This window comes from Trichomonas vaginalis, chromosome I (genome assembly GCF_026262505.1).
Source record: "Trichomonas vaginalis G3 chromosome I, whole genome shotgun sequence".
NCBI lineage: Eukaryota > Parabasalia > Trichomonadida > Trichomonadidae > Trichomonas > Trichomonas vaginalis.
The window spans coordinates 22,038,217-22,056,250 of record NC_067203.1 but is presented as its reverse complement, the minus strand read 5'-3'; the positions used below and the strand labels follow the sequence as shown (position 1 = coordinate 22,056,250).

The window sequence follows — 18,034 nt, the reverse complement described above, 5'->3', positions numbered from 1 at the left end:
ACACAATAGCAAGAGGGTTCTATAAGCATTATTATCAGAGTAGAATATGAATATCATATCAGAAAATGTCGCAAATCTGCCATTTACCCGGCCAAATAGCAAAAAATAATTGAATACTTTTAGCAAAAACTTTAAAAATCAATAAAAATATGAAATATAGATATTAAAGAGACTCTATATACGATATTCATAAAGATTTTCCAAAAATATCACATCGCAATATCAAAAAAATGACGTCCTCAGTGGAGTCAAGGGTCGAAATTGCTAGCTAAATGTTTTTTTGGCGAAATTGCGTATTGTACGTTTTTTTCGCAAAACGAAACCCTTAACCTAAACTAGTATATTCTTATTTTAAATATGATATTATCCTTAGAATTCACACTAGAATATATTTAAATCAACTTTTAAAAAAGTTCGAATCCTACGCGTCTCACTTTTTAAATTTTCGAAAAGGAAAATTATATTCTCCTAAAATGAAAACAATTTTCCGAATTGACATCCTTATTTATGTTGATATTAAGGATCACATAAAAATAACTAGCAGATTTTGAATACTTGAAGGGCTAACTCGCAGAAAATTTAGATATTTAGAAACTCATTCTTTATAGAACTACAAGCAGATTATAATCAATCCTAAATTTCCATTCAAAAGTATTAAAATTAAGATTTGAAATGATATCATATGTCAATCCAAATACTCGAGAAAGTTTTGAAAGCATTCTTTAGTAACATTCACAATTTTTTCTATGTAATTTTACGGTTCGAAAATCAAAAAAGCTGTCAAAAGTTAGAAAATTGATGAACAATCAATGACTTTCATCAAACAGAATACTTTCCAAAAATTATTTCCTTTATTACGATTATTTTTTTCAAAACATAATGAGCTACAGTTCCGCCCAAATACCTAAGAGTTTTGGGGATTATCAGTTGAAAAACATCATACAGCGTCACCAATCTTCCTTAGTCGCGTTAGTTTATTCAGAAAAAAAGAAGCAATATTTTGCAGCTAAAATTTTCTTCAGAAATTTACTTCAAGACTCATTCCAATTGCAAATACTCGAAAAAGAGCTTCGTATTATGGAAAGAATCAAGCACGAGAACATTGTTAATTTCGAAGAAATCATTTACACAGATGATCTCATCATAGTTGTTATGGAATTTATTGAGCGTTTTCTTAACGAACGAATTTACCATGGCTCCAATATATCAGAATCCCACTTTTTCAATATGTTGGGACAAATTGTTTCAGCAATCAGTTATCTTCACGAGCGAGGTATTGCACATAGAGATATAAAGCTAGATAATATCGGAATCACGTTTGATAATAAAATCAAACTGATAGATTTCGGAATGTCTTCGATTAAAGAAAGTCACTCAATCGATTCCCTCAGAACCACGTTCTGTGGTACATTAGAATATATAGCTCCCGAAATTTTACGTGGCGAATCATACGATGCTAAGGCAGCAGATATTTGGTCGCTTGGTGTTGTTGCTTACGTTTTAGCAACAGGGAATTTGCCATTTACGGGTACAGAGAAGCTCCTTATTCACAGTATTTTGAGTTGCGAGTACTCTTTCCCTAGTTTCGTTAGCGAAGAGGTTAAAACCTTAGTTCGATCGATGCTTCAGCTGGATCCAACAAAAAGACCAACTATCGACCAAATACAGAAAATGATACCTACAAATATCCCGCTAAAACAAATGGGTCAATTACACCACTTGCCTTTATCGAAGAAGGACTTGATTAAAAAGCCACAGATAAGATTAACATCACCCAACTTGAAGACAAGTCAAATTAACCTTTCTTCATCAAAATATACAAGAATTTCGATTTCCGGAAAAATTAGCTTAGATTGAATATTAATTTGGATATACATGTTGTCGTTTCATTATATATATGTAAAAATATTTGTTATTTTTGAATTTTATTCCGAATTATTTTTTGACGATTTCAAAATCAATGAGAAATAACAACAAAATACGCTTTATTTTCGTGTTTCCAGCCATTTTTGATATCGAAAGTTAATTTTTTTCGACAGCAAAAAATATTTTTCTTTTTTATTTCCGTTTCTCGCCTTCTTATCTATTTGCATTATTATAACTAATTCAACACAATGCTTTACTACACTTATTTTGCCTAGCAAAGCTTCATTTAATGTGATCCCATTATTTTCACTCTTTTGAGGTATTCTGTTCTAATATTCCACCATATAAGATGCTTTGTTTATCTTTTTACATTAATACAACAATGAAAATTGTATCATTATCTTTGATTTGTAGAAAATTTTGGATTTGATACAAAGTATTTATATTTTCATTTGATTGAAACAATATAATGACATAAAATATCAGTATTAAGAAGTAGTTTTTGATTTTTAGAAAAATTTTGTTTTCAATTTCAGTTTTTTGAAAGAGAAAGTTATCAAAATGGTAATAAATGTTTAATTTTAACAATAATATTTCAATCTATTTATAACAATATGTATTATTTTGGAATAATTTTGAGAATTTGGTTTGCAAGCACAGAAATCTGTTCGCTTGCATTCGTTCCTATTTCATCTAAGATAGAGAAGTCGACACCCTCAAAATCATCATCATTTGAAGCGATTTTGTACTTAATTACGACATCAGCGCAATAAAGAGCGGAATAAATATATTTCTGTTGTTCTTCAGACAGGTTTTCATCAAATGTCTCGATTAAATCAAAAGTTATCGTCAAAATATTCGGAATATCACGAACATATGAATCCATTTGATGAGTAGCGCAAAGTAATGCGTAGAGATATATTATTTCCTTCCTTACATCAATGTTCGACTCTTCTATGATGCCTTTGATCGCTTCCGAAAGTGGAGATTGAATAAAAAGTTCTGCGAGCATTTTTACAGTGGCAACGTTCTGTACAGCGACCATGATCTTACAAAGGGTACTGTTTTTGACGGGTTTTCTGATCGTCATCGTTGCTGATTCGAAGAAATGCTGTTGAACAAGGTGAATGCACTGATCATCGCTAGTTGATGAGATGGCGAGCATCGTAATAGCAAGTATTTCGAGTTTGTCCTCATCAAGGTCGTTCATTATTGGGATAATACGGTCAGAAAAAATTGTAATGTCAATTTCTGATGGTTCCTTAAGTTTGTTGAACAAATCAAGGGCGGCTATGTTAGCAAAAACAAATGCCCTTTCATTGTTCGACAAATTATTGAAGATATCGAAATATGGTTGAATATCATCAATATTTAAGCCTTCTGAGTCAATAGTAAAGCGGGCTGAAGCGACTAGAATGTCTTCGATAATAAATTCGAGGTCTTGGGATGAAATTTGCTCATGATTCGCTAACCAAATTAAAAGATCAAAATAATGGAATTTTTCCCTAAGATTTTTGGCTGAAAACTTGATCCACATATACATGGATGATAATATTGATAGAGATAGTTGTAAAGGAACAAGAAACGGGTTCTTATTTAGATTTTCAATTACAGGCTCATAAAGAAAGGCTTTGTAAAACATGTGAACGTAAATTTTGTTCTTTGTCATTTCGGAAATAAGTGCATAAACTTGAAATAGGAGAATTGAATCGTTATTCGTCTCAATTATTTCTTTTAGCCTTTTGAATACAGGATGACCAAGAGAAGAAGGTACAAGTGTGTTTGTTTTGACTTGATATGATAGTCCTAGTATGCCTCTGTGAATAATTTCTGGTTCATCTGAGAAAATATCTTTCAAACATGGTTCTGAAGGAGAAACTTCTGGAGAAGGTTGACTACGCTCTAAATCAGATTTAATTTCCTTCTGCCTCCTCATGGAAATTGAATTAATATCCTCAATTTCCCTCTCTCCCATAATTCTTGAAAAGTGACAAAAACATTAAATTTTTTGATTCAAAAATAGGTCAGTTTGAAATTCTGATCGATCCTTATTCCATATTATGCATATTTTATAAATCTCGATTTTTTATATGAATGAGACAATATGTAAGATTTTTGAATCTAATGATTAAGTGATTCAATAGATAGGAGTACATATCTCATATATAATTGAACATCTCTAGTATATTATGATATTGCCAATGTCAATTATTGATGTTTGAAGTACAATAACTTATTTGATTTTTTGGAATATTTTAACTTGATAATTTAATGAGGCATGGGTTATTCATATCAGCAAATAGATCTAATCACAATAACACAATTTTTAAAGTTAATCATTGTTTGAATACAGCTAGTTAGTATTATCTTAAATTTGAAGGAATATGATATCGGAAATAGATTAGTTTTCAATCTAATCCTTTCAATATATTGTATTTATAAATATTAAAAAATATTTTAAATAGCCAAATGATTATTTAGTTTTTAATTACTGGTTGAACTAGATTCATTATTATCTGATTTCTTTCTTAAGACAAAGAACCAAACGAGAACAATGACAATAACAATAGCAGCGACAACTCCAACTACTATTCCAACAATTGCTCCAGTGCCTAGGCCTCCTTTTTCTTCTTTCTTATCCTCTTCTTGTTCTTTATTCTCTTCTGGTTTTCCTTCTGGGTTTTCTTCTTGCGTTTTTCCCTGAAGTTCTTTTTCTGTTCTAACACCAAGTGGAATTTCGTAAAAGATGTCTTCTCCAAACAAAGATTCTGATGCCTCTTCTGATGGAGATTTGACTTCCTTTATTGAAACATTTGCAATATCGTTCATATCATCATTTTTTTCGCGTTCTACAATTGCCACAATTGTTTTCCCGCTTAATTTATGATCTCGGTTTTGATTGTCAGAATTTTTGAGGGTGAAATATGCATAGTAATTTTCCATCTTAAATTCAACTTCCTTATTTTTACTACTATGTGATGTCAATTTGAAATAAATCATCATAGCTTCAGTTAAAACAATTTTCTTTTGGAATTCAAAGTTGTTCTTTGTTGTGAAATATGTAGGTGCATTGACATATTCATCAATAAATGGTTGATCAACAGTAACAATGTGAACTTTGCATGATTTTGATGAGTCAGCACATTTGATTTCATTCAACAAATAATCACCGACGATGCTAAATGGGTTATCATATGTTTTTATTGATGCCGATCCATCTGAGAAGTTATGAACAGTGACTTTGAAATTCTCTTTAGATGCATAAACGAATGATGATTTTGTACAAAAAGATTTTCCTGCTTCAATTGTGAAAATTCTGCTAATTGGATTTTCAAATTCTTTATCAGTTTCTTTACCAATTACTTCTCTACATGATATAGCTCCAGCTGCTGAGCTATCTTCAAATAGATTAATTTTCTGGTTTGAATAGGCAATGACTTCATCACGAGTATAAGCACCCTCTGTTGGAAGAATATAGAAAAATTCTTCTGAAAATGGATTTACAAAACCTGCCAATTTTTCGGCTTCTGGCTCTTCGTCGATTCTAATTATAGCTTTTTCTGCCAGTCCATCTCTCTTTAGATAAACATGCGTTTCGAATATATTGTAGGTTGAACTGAAAGGTGGAAAAACTGCACCATTTGGATAAGATTCATAATATGGACTTCCATGTGATCAAGTAAATCTAAAAGGAACTTCATTGATTGCAACCAAATGCAAATTCTGAGTATTTGAAATAGAAATTGACTTTTGGAAATATTTCAGAGTAGAAAAAACTCCAACTTTGAAAAGCGATGCACTATTTGAAGATAAACGAGCGCCAGTAAGAGATATTTGTAATTTCTCGTTAGGATCTTTTGGAGCAATCTTAATATAAGTTGTTTTATCACCTGAACCAATAAGAAACGGATTTTCTTTAGTCATTGTAGAAGTTGAGGCACTATTTTCGGACACAAAAGCATACGTTGCAACGAAGTTTTTGTCTGCCTTTAATAAAGCTGATCCTTTGAAACATAATATTCCGTTTGATTCAATAGTTTTAACTAATGTGAATCCTGCCTTAATTTCTTCAGATGCAATATTTTCACAGCCACTAATAGGATTGCTTTCAGAAATCGAGAAAAAGATAAGCAAAGAAAGCATAATAATAAAATGAAACCGTCGTCGATAAACAATTTGAGAGATCTTTCAATTGAGATTTAAACAAATATAGACAAATAATATTATATAGATATCATACATAACTTTTTACCGTAACAAGAAAAATCTACCAACTCAAATTTCTGATAAACTGCCAATATAAAACTATCATCAACGTTCATGAAAAGAAAGTATTATAATTATCTTTCCGTATTATAATCAATCTTGAAATCGTCATATTTTTCATGTCACATATCAAAATTCGACTCATAGATGATTACAACATAAACTACGGGTTAAACATTATTGTAGATTTCAAATCCGATTTAAAATTATTAATTTTCGAAAATTGAAACTTTTCGTTTCAATTTTCGAAAATTAGGATTTTATTCAACTCTATTTTGAGCTTACGTTTCTTTGCGAATTTGTAAACTTCAGAAAATTGAGTGTGAAAGTTGATTAATCCCCCCTGAAAAACCACTGGGAAAGTATTTCCGTAATTTTGCATAATAACATTACTCACTGGGACAAAATAATTGGAAAATATATCAACAGATTTATATTATAAAATTTAGAATTTTGAAATTGAATATCTATTGTCACAATAACTAGAAAAATTCGGTACATTGGCACATTGAATAATGATTATTTTGAATAAAAATTGCACTTGGTCTTATGTGTCGTTGAAAATTCATTTTCAATGATGTTTGCGATTGTTTATAAAAGACATTTCATATGAAATATCTTAAGATTGTTTTTATAAAAAATATGATCCGAAATATTTATGATTATTTTTGCAAAATTTGGATATACAATAAATTAAATGAAAAATATTTAACTTTAATTAAATTAAATGCGTTAAAAGGAAAAAAGTTTATTTAATTACTTGATGAACTTGATTCTTTCTGATCAGATTTCTTCCTGAAGACAAAGAACCAAACAAGAACACAGACAATTACAATGACAAGGACAATTGCAATTACAATGCCAGCAATTGCTCCACCGCTAAGACCTCCGCTGTTATCATCCTTAATTGCACCGATATTACTATTTCCAGAATGTTCTTTTACTTCTTTCTCAGTTTTTACACCTTCTGGAATTTCGTAAAATAAGTCTTTATCGAACAATGATTCTGAAACATCTTCTGATGAACCCTTAACTTCCTTTATTGTTACTGACACAATTGCAGTACCATCCAATGTAATATTTTCACTTGCCGGGACTGCTACAATTGTTTTTCCGCGGTGTTTTTCATATTCTTGTTTTTCATCAGAATTTCCAAGACCATATTTTGCTCCTTCTTTATCGAGCTTAATCTCAATCTCTTTCTCTTGGATGCTGTGCGATGTCATAACGAAATATTCAATTTTGTCGTTGGTATGTGTCATATTCATCTTGAATTCAAGGTTATTCTTTGTTGTGAAAATAGAATAACAGGTAACTCCTGATTCAATCGCTGGAGGGTAAATAGTAACTATATGAACTTTGCATTCTTTTGTAGAGTCAGCGCATTTGATTTCATTAAGGAATTTACCACCAACAATACTAAATGGGTTATCATAAATTTTTTCTGTAGCATCTTTAGCGGTATAGTTATGAACAGTGACTTTGAAATCATCTTTTGATGCATAAACATATTCAGAATTTGTGCAATATGTTTCACCTGCTTTAATATCAAGGATTTTGCTTATCGGATATTCTGTATCTCCATATGTTTCTTTGCAACTTGGTGTTGGATTGCCACCAGGAGTTGGATTGCCACCTGGAGTTGTTCCTTCACCATCAAAGATATTCATATGAGTTTGTGTATATTGAACAACTTGATCACGGCTGTGGGCACCTTCTGGTGGGAGAATATAGAAAATATCTTCACCGAAATGATTAACGTATTGTTCATCTTTTTCGGCATTAGGATCTGGGGAACATTCAATAGTTACTTTTTCTGATTTGCTATAAAAAGATTGGTCTTTATAGTTGGGAGTTAAACTCAAATAAATCGCGTTACCACTTTTTTCTGTTGTAGTCGAATGACCATTAACCGTTAATGTTTTGGTAAGACTTTGACTTACTGGCGCTGTTATACTTAATGGTATTTCATTAATTGCTACTATTGCTAGAATTCGTTGGTAAGAAATCGAAATTGACTTTTTGAAAGATTTCATTGTAGTAAAAACTCCTCCAAAGAACTGCGTATTTGTTTGGTCAGATGGTTTAACACAAGTTAGTGATATTACCAACTTTTCACTCGAATCTTTGGCTGCAAATTTAATAAATGCTTTAGAAGTAAGTGAGCCAATAAGAAACGGATTTTCTGCTGTCTTTATCTCTGAAGTTGTGCCATCAGAATTAGACTTAAATGCATAAGTAGCTACAAAATTTTTATCGGCTTTTATTAAAACAGATCCCATGAAACATAAGAACTGGCCTGGTTCGATTGTTCTGGTTATAGAATATCCCCCTTCTTCAAGTCCTTGAAAAGTTTCTTCGCATCCAGGAATTGGTCCTTCTATAGATGATAATGAGAAAACGAAAAGTAACGAAATCATAAAAAATGAAAATCAAATTTCTGATAAATTTTATCAAAAATTGAATTAGTGTAAAAAAGTTTTCAATAAAAGATTTTTAGTGTGTTTCAAAAACAACGAATTTTTTCCCAGGAAATGTTTTGTAAAGCATTCAAAATTGCAAAAAATTGATAGTATATTGAATTTTTTCATATGTTTTTTTATTTGGGATGTCTGAATTGGTGTATTTTTAATCAAGTATTTTATCAAAATAGAGTTTTAAAATTCAATGTAATAAATAGGTATTGTTTTTATTTTATTATGAAACAATGTTATATTACTATGCTTTGTTATATTCCTTAATATGAAATTTGGCATTTCATTTCATTTTTCTGATAAACTTGTAATTTGTAAAGTTCAACGGCCTTGCATACAGATCTTTGGTACCATTTAAAAGGAACAATAATATTCATATCATTGGTAATGTTAACTTTGTACAACTCCAAAGAAACCGCAATAATAAAATATGTTTTATCTAATTTGTTCATTTTTTTTTAATGATTTACTATGCCTTATCAATGATTAGAAATTCAGTGGCATTAAATAATTAATAAAAAATTATACTCAATAATAGTTATTTTGATATAGAAGCTAGGTTTCACCGGTTAAATCATTTAACGTAATAATGCTCTGAATCGATCTGTTAAAGTTTCTACTGTTTTTGCTAAATTCCAGAATGAAATAGCCAAAAAATGTTGAAAGCCTGAGATTTTGGTTTTTTATTTCTATGTTCAAATTGACTTCGGCGAGTTTGATTAGTGTTATCACTCAAAGTTTAGAGTTTCTAATTGAAAAGATAAATATTGTTAGTAATTAATTTTTAATTAGCAGTATTGATTCTTAAATCAAAATAATGAGTTAGCTGCTTAATTTCCGTTTATTTTTCCGACTCAAATCAATATTATTTGAATTTCCATATGGAAAATACACTGGATGCAATTGATTCCTTTTTCCATTGATAAAATATTATACTTCATCACTGAAATAAACATAATGCAATAATCGGCAAAAAAAAATACTTTTTTTTGAGATTATTAATTATGGAGTTGATAATAATAAACGGTAGTTAATTCTGCTGAAGCAATGAGATTTGTGAATGTCAGGGAAAATTATTTCTATATTACCTCTCTAAAATAAAATAAATGCGTTAGTTAGTACACATTTCTTATATACTTATCAAAAACATATAATTTTTCTATTCAATCAACTATATCAAAGTTATATGAGCTTAATGAAGTCGAAGCCATGTTTGGATTGTCTTGACTTACAGAATTAACGCCTTTTCCTATCAAAAGCGGAGGTTCTCTATTGTTTTCTTTATACTTCAATAAGCGCTTTGGATTTAGAATTCTCTGAGCTCCGTTTGTTTGGGCTGGAATTGCATCGTGATAAACAGGAGTTGGCAACTTAGTGTTTGTGATAGTCCCAAAAACTATTTTTGGATGAAGAGGTACCGTTTGTGTTGCAGCTCTTTTCTCAGGTTTTCTTTTGAGAACACTTGGAATATCGGCAGTCCTAATACCTCTTACAGGAGGTTTGATTGTGTTCATTGATGCATTTATCATGTTTCGTGTTTGTCTAAATTCATCTTTTGTTTGTTGGGCAAGAACTTGAAATCTGTGATGCAATTGTCTATATTCTTCACCCTCATTTTCTAAAAGTCGAATAAATTTGTAATATTGTGGATTGGCTGTAAAATAGATACTCATACAGGGAAGAACACAAAATAACGTACAAAAATTGACAGAATATTTGTACGAATTTCATTGCGATTTTTTACTGAATCACGTTGTTACTTTCTAATCTGGTGTTATTTCCCGTTACTTTAATAATGGTTGCGTTAATAAAATTTATGAGATGTTTTTGTGAAACAATCTTTGATACATCGAGAAAACTATACAATTTTTAACGTTTTTTGATTAAACAAATGGTTATTTGTATAGTTTGATGAAGTTTTTATATAAAATCTAAGTGAATTCAAGTTGAATCTATACATTTATCTCAAAATATTCAATAGTTGAATCGAAATCTAGTCAAAATTGAGCTTGTGATTCACATGTGAATAAATTATATCAGTAAATGAGACTGGACAAACGAAACTTTCGGGATAATTTTTCTGAATTGCATAAAAAAATCAATGTATTTGGAATAGGGATCTCATTGTTCCATCACATTATTGAATGTAAGATGATATTAATACAGTGGGTCTTCAAACCCGTTATTTTGGAACAAACTCGATTGTACGCTCTCTCAATTTTATATGACGTTAAGCATACGTGTACTAGATAATTTATTCATATGTGAATCATAAGCTCTCTCAATTTTGGTTCTACTATCGGGTTTGAGTCTTACTATCAGGTTTTCAGAGCCCCTGTATGTAGCGAAAACAAATAAATTGAAAACAGTAGGTAAATCGGTTTCATTGAATTATCTCGTCTCAAATTTGAAATAAATTTATCGCACTTGTCAAAATATGAAATTTGAAAAATAGCCTTTCTGGATACAACGCTCAATGAATCTCATATGTTATTTCCCATAAAAATTGTTGAAACCTAAAAGACCTCATGTGAATTCACATCCAAATTTTTCGATACTAAAATTTTTTAGTTCATACTTTGAAAATGTCTGAAGAAAGACTTTTCATCTACATTCATATGGGTGACTGTCGGCAAATTCATGGAAACTGGAAATGCAACAGCATCTTTGAATGATTTCGTTTGGACAATTGCATTATATAAGGCAGATGCAGCTATTTGTGGAAGTAATACAGCATTGGAAATGGGTTATCAAAATCCTGATATCAATTCGGAAAGAACAGATGTTCCAGAAGGAAATTTTATTGCAAAAGATATTAAATCTCCATTTTTAGTTGTACTTGATTCAACTGTAAAAGTCGGATGGAAGCAAGGATATGCCAACAAGCCTCTAAGTCCAACAGCAAATATAATTGAGGTGCTATCAGAGAAAGCTTCTCCACAATACAAGAACTATTTTAGAAGACTCAACATATCTTACATCATTGCCGGAAAAGATCATGTAGATCTTGTTCCAGCTGTTCGTAAGTTGAAGAATGTATTCGGTATTAAAGTTCTTGGAGTGCTTGGTGGTGCTACATTATGTTGGTCAGTTGTTAAATCAGGAATCTGTAATGAACTCTCAATTTGCTTATCTGTTGTTGGAGAAGAAGAAGGCAAAAAACCACGATTCTTGCGCTCAGGTGATGTTGTTGAAATCTCTCAAAATATTAAACATTAGGAAGGTTCTATTAAGGAAACGTGGTTTTCATACATTTCCATTAAACCGATTACACCACACGCCACAATTGGATGGCTTGAACCAGTTTCTGACGAATTTTACGACAATTTACTTCCAAATTAAATGAATTCATATTAAATTATTCAATTATTTAAAGTTGATTTTAAAATTCTTTTTTTCTGGTATGAATTTTCTTCTATTATTCCTTGATTCCTTTCGTAACTCCTAATTAATATCATTGGGAGGACTATATTTAAATTCCCAAAAGAATCTATAGAATATCCATTAATCTTTTCTTTTTCATCAATTCTAACAATGACATCATCTATATTTATACTGCTAAATGAAGAGGAGTATCTCCTTCATAATATACTTTTATTAGTTATTATGTTAAAGAATCATTTGAAATGAGATAATCTATAATGAACGTTTATATAAAAATAACAAATATATAAAATAAACATGAATAAAAAAAATATTATTATAATTTGACTCCTGCATCAATTAAAGCTTTTCTTGTCATCACAACAAGTTGATCTATATCAACCCATGCATCAGTAAACAGTGTCTTATCCAGACAGTCGTATTTCAATGGTTCATGAGAAATACAATCCCATAATTTCGGATCTTTCTTATTTTCTTCTTCAAAACGGTTGAATGTTGGTGCATAGTATTGGTGATGTATACCATTGAGTTTTGCCAAGTACCCATACCAATCCCTTGCTTCGATTCCATATGGAAAAATTTCAATGGCACTTTTTCCTGGCTTCATCCAAAGAACTTGGCAAAGGGCCATTCCATGGGCAGCGATCACCAAATCGGCTGCTTCGTAGATACCCATTTGGTCACTGTAACTCATATATTCAGGCTCAAGCATAGTAATATTAACTTGGGGGAATTCTTTGACTAATCTTTCGTAGGCTTCTTCCTGATTAACGATTTTACGCTTCTGCGCTCGTTTAATAAATAATACTAATGATTTGTTCTGCGGAAATGTCGGTGGTTTGTATCTTTCCCAAAATATTTGTTTGAGAATTTTCCAATCTGTAATATTTTCAAAATTAAACCATTCAAGCATTTGCGTTATTGGTCTTTTGGCTCTTTCTTTCGGAATATGCCAGTTCATGTCAAGAACTTTCGTCATTCCCATAAATACTTCTTCGTAAGTGGCCCATTCTTGGAGATATTCAGCCTCGTTATCCATGAACATGGCTACATCGTCAGTACGTACTCTATCCATCCATCCATGCTTAATTAACCAAGTTGTGCTGCGATCATGCTGCATGTAAGTGTACCAGGTCTGAAATAGTGGTATTGTCTGTTCAACCATGCCATGCCACAATGAATGAGTGAGAAATCCTGGATGATTAAAAAGATATTTTCCAGATCTATATGTTAGGTTTGAGTATGGCGGTCCTTTGTAGTTATTTAAGTATATAGAACCATCCCATGGTGCAATTGGGAAGCTGCGGCAGTTCGCTAGCATTACAGGTGAAGCCCATTGAATTTCATAGGGCGGAAAGATGAAAAACTTATCCTCTGCGAATGACAAGTTAGCAAATCTACATAATCTTCGATCCCAGCGATCTTCTCCCCAGCATTCAAATTGACCATGATCATATTTTGCGTGGAGCGTTCTTATTATGCGGGATCCACGCTTTATGTATATTACTTGCGATCCATTGAAGAATAAAGGTAAGGCGCACTGCATTTTGTTTGTAACGTTGCAAAAAGGTCGTAATAAGCCTGTTGCATTAGCAGCCATAACAGGAATGAAAAATTTTAATGAGTTTTGCGGCTGGTTGATTGTAAAATAGCATTTTCCATCTTTAATTAGGCATTCATCGCTGAAATTGTCGTGAATATCGCCAACTTTTATAAAAAACTGGCAGAAAATGACTGTTATAAGCGAAACTGCTGAAATGAATATAGCAATATGTACAACATTCCCTCTATTATGAAGAAAACCTTTTCTTTTCAGCATTGTCACTTTTTTATTTTTTTAAAAAAAATGTTCTTAGGCAAGCCACAGTTCATTAACAGTCCGGTCCACATCATTCTTCTTCTCATAGTTCTTATAATGTTCGTCATTGTAATACTATGGATGAATAAAATCAAAGTTTCAAAATTGTTAGGCATAGAAGACGCTTATTTCTGAGCAAGCCAAAATCTATTAAAAAGATCGAAAATATTGTTAGTTTACAATCAATTTTACTATTTACAATTAAACTGTTTCTTTATTTACAAATATTATTTTCAATAATATAAAGCAATAAGAATTTGTTACTAAAAATGGAGTAATAGCTTGTATTAACTAAACATTTGATTAGAATGTTCTTTCTTAATACCGAAGAAATTTCATTTTAATACTATTCATATTTCTCACTCACATATTTGGTTGAAATATAGTAATTGTCTTGGTCATCCAACCATTTGATTACACTCTATCTTATTTACATTTATTATTTGATTTTTATGCTACTTCAAGGATTTTATATGAATGTGAGCTTTTTATCTGTTTTACAATGAGTTTTCAAGGCTTTAATTGATGAAAAATAGAATAGAATATAGAAATTCTTCTCTGCAAGAGTAAAAGACGAACATTGGAAATGTTAATGCCTGAAATTGTTTTGATACATCTTGTTTTGGTGCCAAATTTAGAAGAATTATTAAATGAAATATTTATTAAAATCATTTTCGGAGAATTGTTATAAATCGATGGATACATAATCTGATTTTATGATTGATAAATAATATGAAGCTTATAACAACTAAAATAAGAATTTTGAAAATGCAATTATTCACAATTAAAGTTGGATCATCAAAAGTTCGATGTTGATGAATGTGATCTATTTCCGAAGAATAATTTATGAGGATATTTGCAAGAAACCGAATTGAAAATTTGACCAAAAAATATTTGTATCGAGATATATTATATTATAATTTATTATTAAATTATCTTCAGCGATTTTGAAAAATTTTGCCAAAATTTTTGAAGCCTATCAACGTCAACTTTGAATTCTAAAACTATTTATAATCTATACTGTTGTTGGAATCAAATAATAAATGATTTAGATCTTATAAAAACATAAACCGATAATAAAAATATTTGAAACAAACCGATCAAGATATTTTCTTAATAGGCATGTATGACGGCAAAATTCGTAATTTTTTTTCATAAGATACAGACCTTTCAAATTTATGTTACACTATTAAGAGGTTGATTACTTTTATTATATCCATTATACTATTTTCCCCTATAATTTGATTTCAGATCATTCAAAAACATTAATTAATTCAATTTTCCAAATTGATATCAAACGAAATCATAGTTGATGAATATCTCATCGTTTCCGTTAAATAGACCTTTTGTTTTATTTTATGATTTATGATTTACTCTCAAATATTTAATATTTTTGAATTGAGATTTTCAAGAAATTGAAACAAAATGTCTGAAGCTAAAATCCTCCACGAGGGTTGGGGAACAAAATTAGGTGGCATATTTAAGACTTGGAGAGTAAGATGGTTTACTCTCACAAAATCTTCTCTAACTTATTCTAAATCAAAGAATTCTCGCATCAAAGGCAAAATTGATTTGTCCAAGGTTAAAGAAGTCAGTCCAATGCCAGATTGTGTTTATCCAAATGCATTCAAGGTTGTTATTCCTGGAGTCCGAACATATCAAATCCATTGCAATTCTCCAGATGAAATGAAAAATTGGGTTTCTATCATTAATAAAGTCCTATCAGGCAAAAATATTAATGATATTACAGCAGATGACTTCGAAATACTAAAAGTGATCGGAAAAGGATCATATGGAAAAGTTCAATTGGTCAAACTTCGGAACACAAATGATATCTATGCAATGAAGTCAATCTCAAAGAAATTACTTGGAGAATACGAACTCATTTCACGGATTATTACTGAAAGAAACGTTGTTCTTAAAATTAATCATCCGTTTTTAATTTCGGCAAGATATGCATTTCAAAACGATACTAAGATCTTCTTAGTGTTAGATTACGCCCAAGGTGGAGAATTGTACTCAAGACTCAAAGAAGAACAAAAATTTTGCGAAGAAAGGGTTAAATACTACTGTGCGATGCTAGCCATGGCTATAGGATATCTCCATTCGATGGGTATATGCTATAGAGACCTCAAACCAGAAAATATCTTGTTTGACAAAGATGGTTATATTAAATTAACCGATTTTGGCTTAGTTAAAGAGCATATGGCCAAAGAAGATAAGACAGAAACGTTTTGTGGCACTCCGGAATACGTTGCTCCAGAAATTATCATGAATCAACCTTATGACAACAGCGTTGATTGGTGGTCCCTTGGTACTCTTGCTTATGAGATGTTATTCGGCGTTCCTCCATTCTACAATCTCAATATAAACGCAATGTACCGAGCAATATGCAGAGATGAAGTCGATTTCCCTCAGAACGCATCGAAAGAAGCTGTTGATTTCATAATTAAGCTTCTCGACAAGGATCCGAAATCAAGACTCGGTTCCGGACCCGCAGATTACAAAGATGTCCTTGCTCATCCATCCCTTGCAGGTTTAAGTGAAGAAGCATTATACAAGAAGCAAATACCAATGAAATGGAAGCCAAAGATTTCAAGTAAAATCGATGTCTCTCATTTTGACAAAGAATTCACTCGCGAAGCGCCAAAATTAACTTACGAAGATCCAACACTTGTCGATGATAATGTTCAGCACCAATTACAAGGATTCTCTTTAATCAATGGACAAGAAACTCCCGACTCTGTTTAATTTTATTTATTTATACTTGACTATGTAATATGTTTATTATTTTTAAAATATTTACTATGCATTTTTATATATATATTTATGAAATTAAATTATTTTTAAAATTCTTTCCGCAATAAAGTCAATTTTTTGATAATATTATGAAGTTTACACGGAAATATTATTGAATAATAAATTTTCCACAGTTTATAGTGAGTAACTATAGTTTAATGTTAAATCTCCAAGAAAAACAAAAATACTAAAATCCTTTGACCTTAGTATGCTTGATTTACAGAAAACGACGGAATTTGTGTCTTCATCGGTGCACATCTTGCAAGAGTAATGGAGTAATATAATAAACACTGAGTTATAAGACTATATAAACAAAACTATATCACATGACTAACGAAAAACTTGTCTACGTTATATATCTGTCAAATTCTATTCCTAATTTATTGTCCAAATGTTAATTTAACCATATCCCTATTTATACGCAATGAAACATACTGAATTTCACTACCAGTATCCATTTCGATAGTTTAAACTTTCCTCTGAATTCAATTGGTCAAAATTGAATTTATGGGAATGATTAAGTGAAATCTTGATATTATCATCTCTAAGTTCTATTACTCCATTGCTTTCCAACCAAGTCAAAAAGATTTCAAATTTAATTTTCAATAGTCTATTTATTGGTCATTAGTCTAGAGAGGTAGATACCAATGCATAGTATCTCTCTCGTGGTCATCCAGATCTGCTTATAAAAATGATTTAATTCTAAAGTAAACATTAACGTTTGATTCAGTCTTTGAATTCATAAGGATCATTTTTCTTCCTCTTTCTATATGCCTAAAGAATCTTTATCTTTTTAATTGATACTAATCACCCTATGTAAGATAAGTAACTATCTTTCCGTATTCCCTCTCTATTGCGACTAAACGAGCGGTTTTTCCGTCTTTATCTTTTTCATTGATATTTGAACCATGTGAAACAAGAACTTATGCTGTTTCCTTATAACTAGAATATGCTGCTTCATGAAGAGCAGTTTGTCCATAATTATCCTTTTCATTAATATTTGCACAATGCGAAAGAAGAACTTCAGCTATCTCTTTACAATTCGATAGTGCTGCTAAATGAAGAGTTGTTCTTCCGGATATATTTTTTTTTCTTTCTTTTTTTTTCATTGAAATTTGCACGATGTGAGAGCAGAAGCTCAAGTATTTCTTTATTTTCGTCAATATATGCCGCAGAAGGAAGAGCTGTTTCACCATCATAATTTTTTACATTGGCATCTGCACCATGTGAAAGAAGAAGTTCGATTATTTCTTTGTAATTTCGAAAAGTTGATGAATAGAGAGCAGTTTCTCCATTTATATCCTTTTCATTGATATGTGCACCGTGTGAAAGAAGAAATTCGACAATTTCCTTGTAATTCCTTAATGATGCGATATGAAGAGCTGTA

The 18,034-nt window shown here is 30.9% G+C and overlaps 10 protein-coding genes across 10 annotated transcripts; 3 read left to right on the top strand and 7 right to left on the bottom strand.

The window, feature by feature from the left end:
* Positions 1-879: 879 nt before the first annotated feature.
* Positions 880-2,368, top strand: TVAGG3_1029110 (protein serine/threonine kinase protein; the record flags this gene model as incomplete). The annotated part of the gene is made up of 1 exon (XM_001313203.1): positions 880-1,857. One exon carries the CDS (start codon positions 880-882, stop codon positions 1,855-1,857), a length of 978 nt encoding a protein of 325 aa, XP_001313204.1.
* A 66-nt stretch (positions 2,369-2,434) lies between these two features.
* TVAGG3_1029100 (armadillo (ARM) repeat-containing protein family) lies at positions 2,435-3,838 on the bottom strand (the record flags this gene model as incomplete). Its single annotated transcript, XM_001313204.2, has 1 exon — positions 2,486-3,802. The coding sequence occupies one exon, from the start codon at positions 3,800-3,802 to the stop codon at positions 2,486-2,488; it is 1,317 nt and encodes a 438-aa protein (XP_001313205.1).
* A 512-nt stretch (positions 3,839-4,350) lies between these two features.
* On the bottom strand, positions 4,351-4,695 carry TVAGG3_1029090 (glycoprotein 38 family; the record flags this gene model as incomplete). Its single annotated transcript, XM_001313205.1, has 1 exon — positions 4,351-4,695. The coding sequence occupies one exon, from the start codon at positions 4,693-4,695 to the stop codon at positions 4,351-4,353; it is 345 nt and encodes a 114-aa protein (XP_001313206.1).
* An 846-nt stretch (positions 4,696-5,541) lies between these two features.
* On the bottom strand, positions 5,542-6,009 carry TVAGG3_1029080 (uncharacterized protein; the record flags this gene model as incomplete). The annotated part of the gene is made up of 1 exon (XM_001313206.1): positions 5,542-6,009. The coding sequence occupies one exon, from the start codon at positions 6,007-6,009 to the stop codon at positions 5,542-5,544; it is 468 nt and encodes a 155-aa protein (XP_001313207.1).
* Positions 6,010-6,884: 875 nt separating this feature from the next.
* TVAGG3_1029070 (glycoprotein 38 family) lies at positions 6,885-8,552 on the bottom strand (the record flags this gene model as incomplete). The annotated part of the gene is made up of 1 exon (XM_001313207.1): positions 6,885-8,552. The coding sequence occupies one exon, from the start codon at positions 8,550-8,552 to the stop codon at positions 6,885-6,887; it is 1,668 nt and encodes a 555-aa protein (XP_001313208.1).
* Positions 8,553-9,769: 1,217 nt separating this feature from the next.
* On the bottom strand, positions 9,770-10,279 carry TVAGG3_1029060 (uncharacterized protein; the record flags this gene model as incomplete). Its single annotated transcript, XM_001313208.1, has 1 exon — positions 9,770-10,279. One exon carries the CDS (start codon positions 10,277-10,279, stop codon positions 9,770-9,772), a length of 510 nt encoding a protein of 169 aa, XP_001313209.1.
* Positions 10,280-11,168: 889 nt separating this feature from the next.
* On the top strand, positions 11,169-12,055 carry TVAGG3_1029050 (cupin domain-containing protein family; the record flags this gene model as incomplete). Its single annotated transcript, XM_001313209.1, has 1 exon — positions 11,247-11,825. One exon carries the CDS (start codon positions 11,247-11,249, stop codon positions 11,823-11,825), a length of 579 nt encoding a protein of 192 aa, XP_001313210.1.
* Positions 12,056-12,248: 193 nt separating this feature from the next.
* Positions 12,249-14,809, bottom strand: TVAGG3_1029040 (protein of unknown function, DUF563 family; the record flags this gene model as incomplete). Its single annotated transcript, XM_001313210.1, has 1 exon — positions 12,307-13,590. The coding sequence occupies one exon, from the start codon at positions 13,588-13,590 to the stop codon at positions 12,307-12,309; it is 1,284 nt and encodes a 427-aa protein (XP_001313211.1).
* A 451-nt stretch (positions 14,810-15,260) lies between these two features.
* TVAGG3_1029030 (glycogen cell differentiation involved in embryonic placenta development) lies at positions 15,261-16,617 on the top strand (the record flags this gene model as incomplete). Its single annotated transcript, XM_001313211.1, has 1 exon — positions 15,274-16,599. The coding sequence occupies one exon, from the start codon at positions 15,274-15,276 to the stop codon at positions 16,597-16,599; it is 1,326 nt and encodes a 441-aa protein (XP_001313212.1).
* Positions 16,618-17,570: 953 nt separating this feature from the next.
* Positions 17,571-17,846, bottom strand: TVAGG3_1029020 (Ankyrin repeat family; the record flags this gene model as incomplete). Its single annotated transcript, XM_001313212.1, has 1 exon — positions 17,571-17,846. One exon carries the CDS (start codon positions 17,844-17,846, stop codon positions 17,571-17,573), a length of 276 nt encoding a protein of 91 aa, XP_001313213.1.
* Between the last annotated feature and the right edge of the window lie 188 nt (positions 17,847-18,034).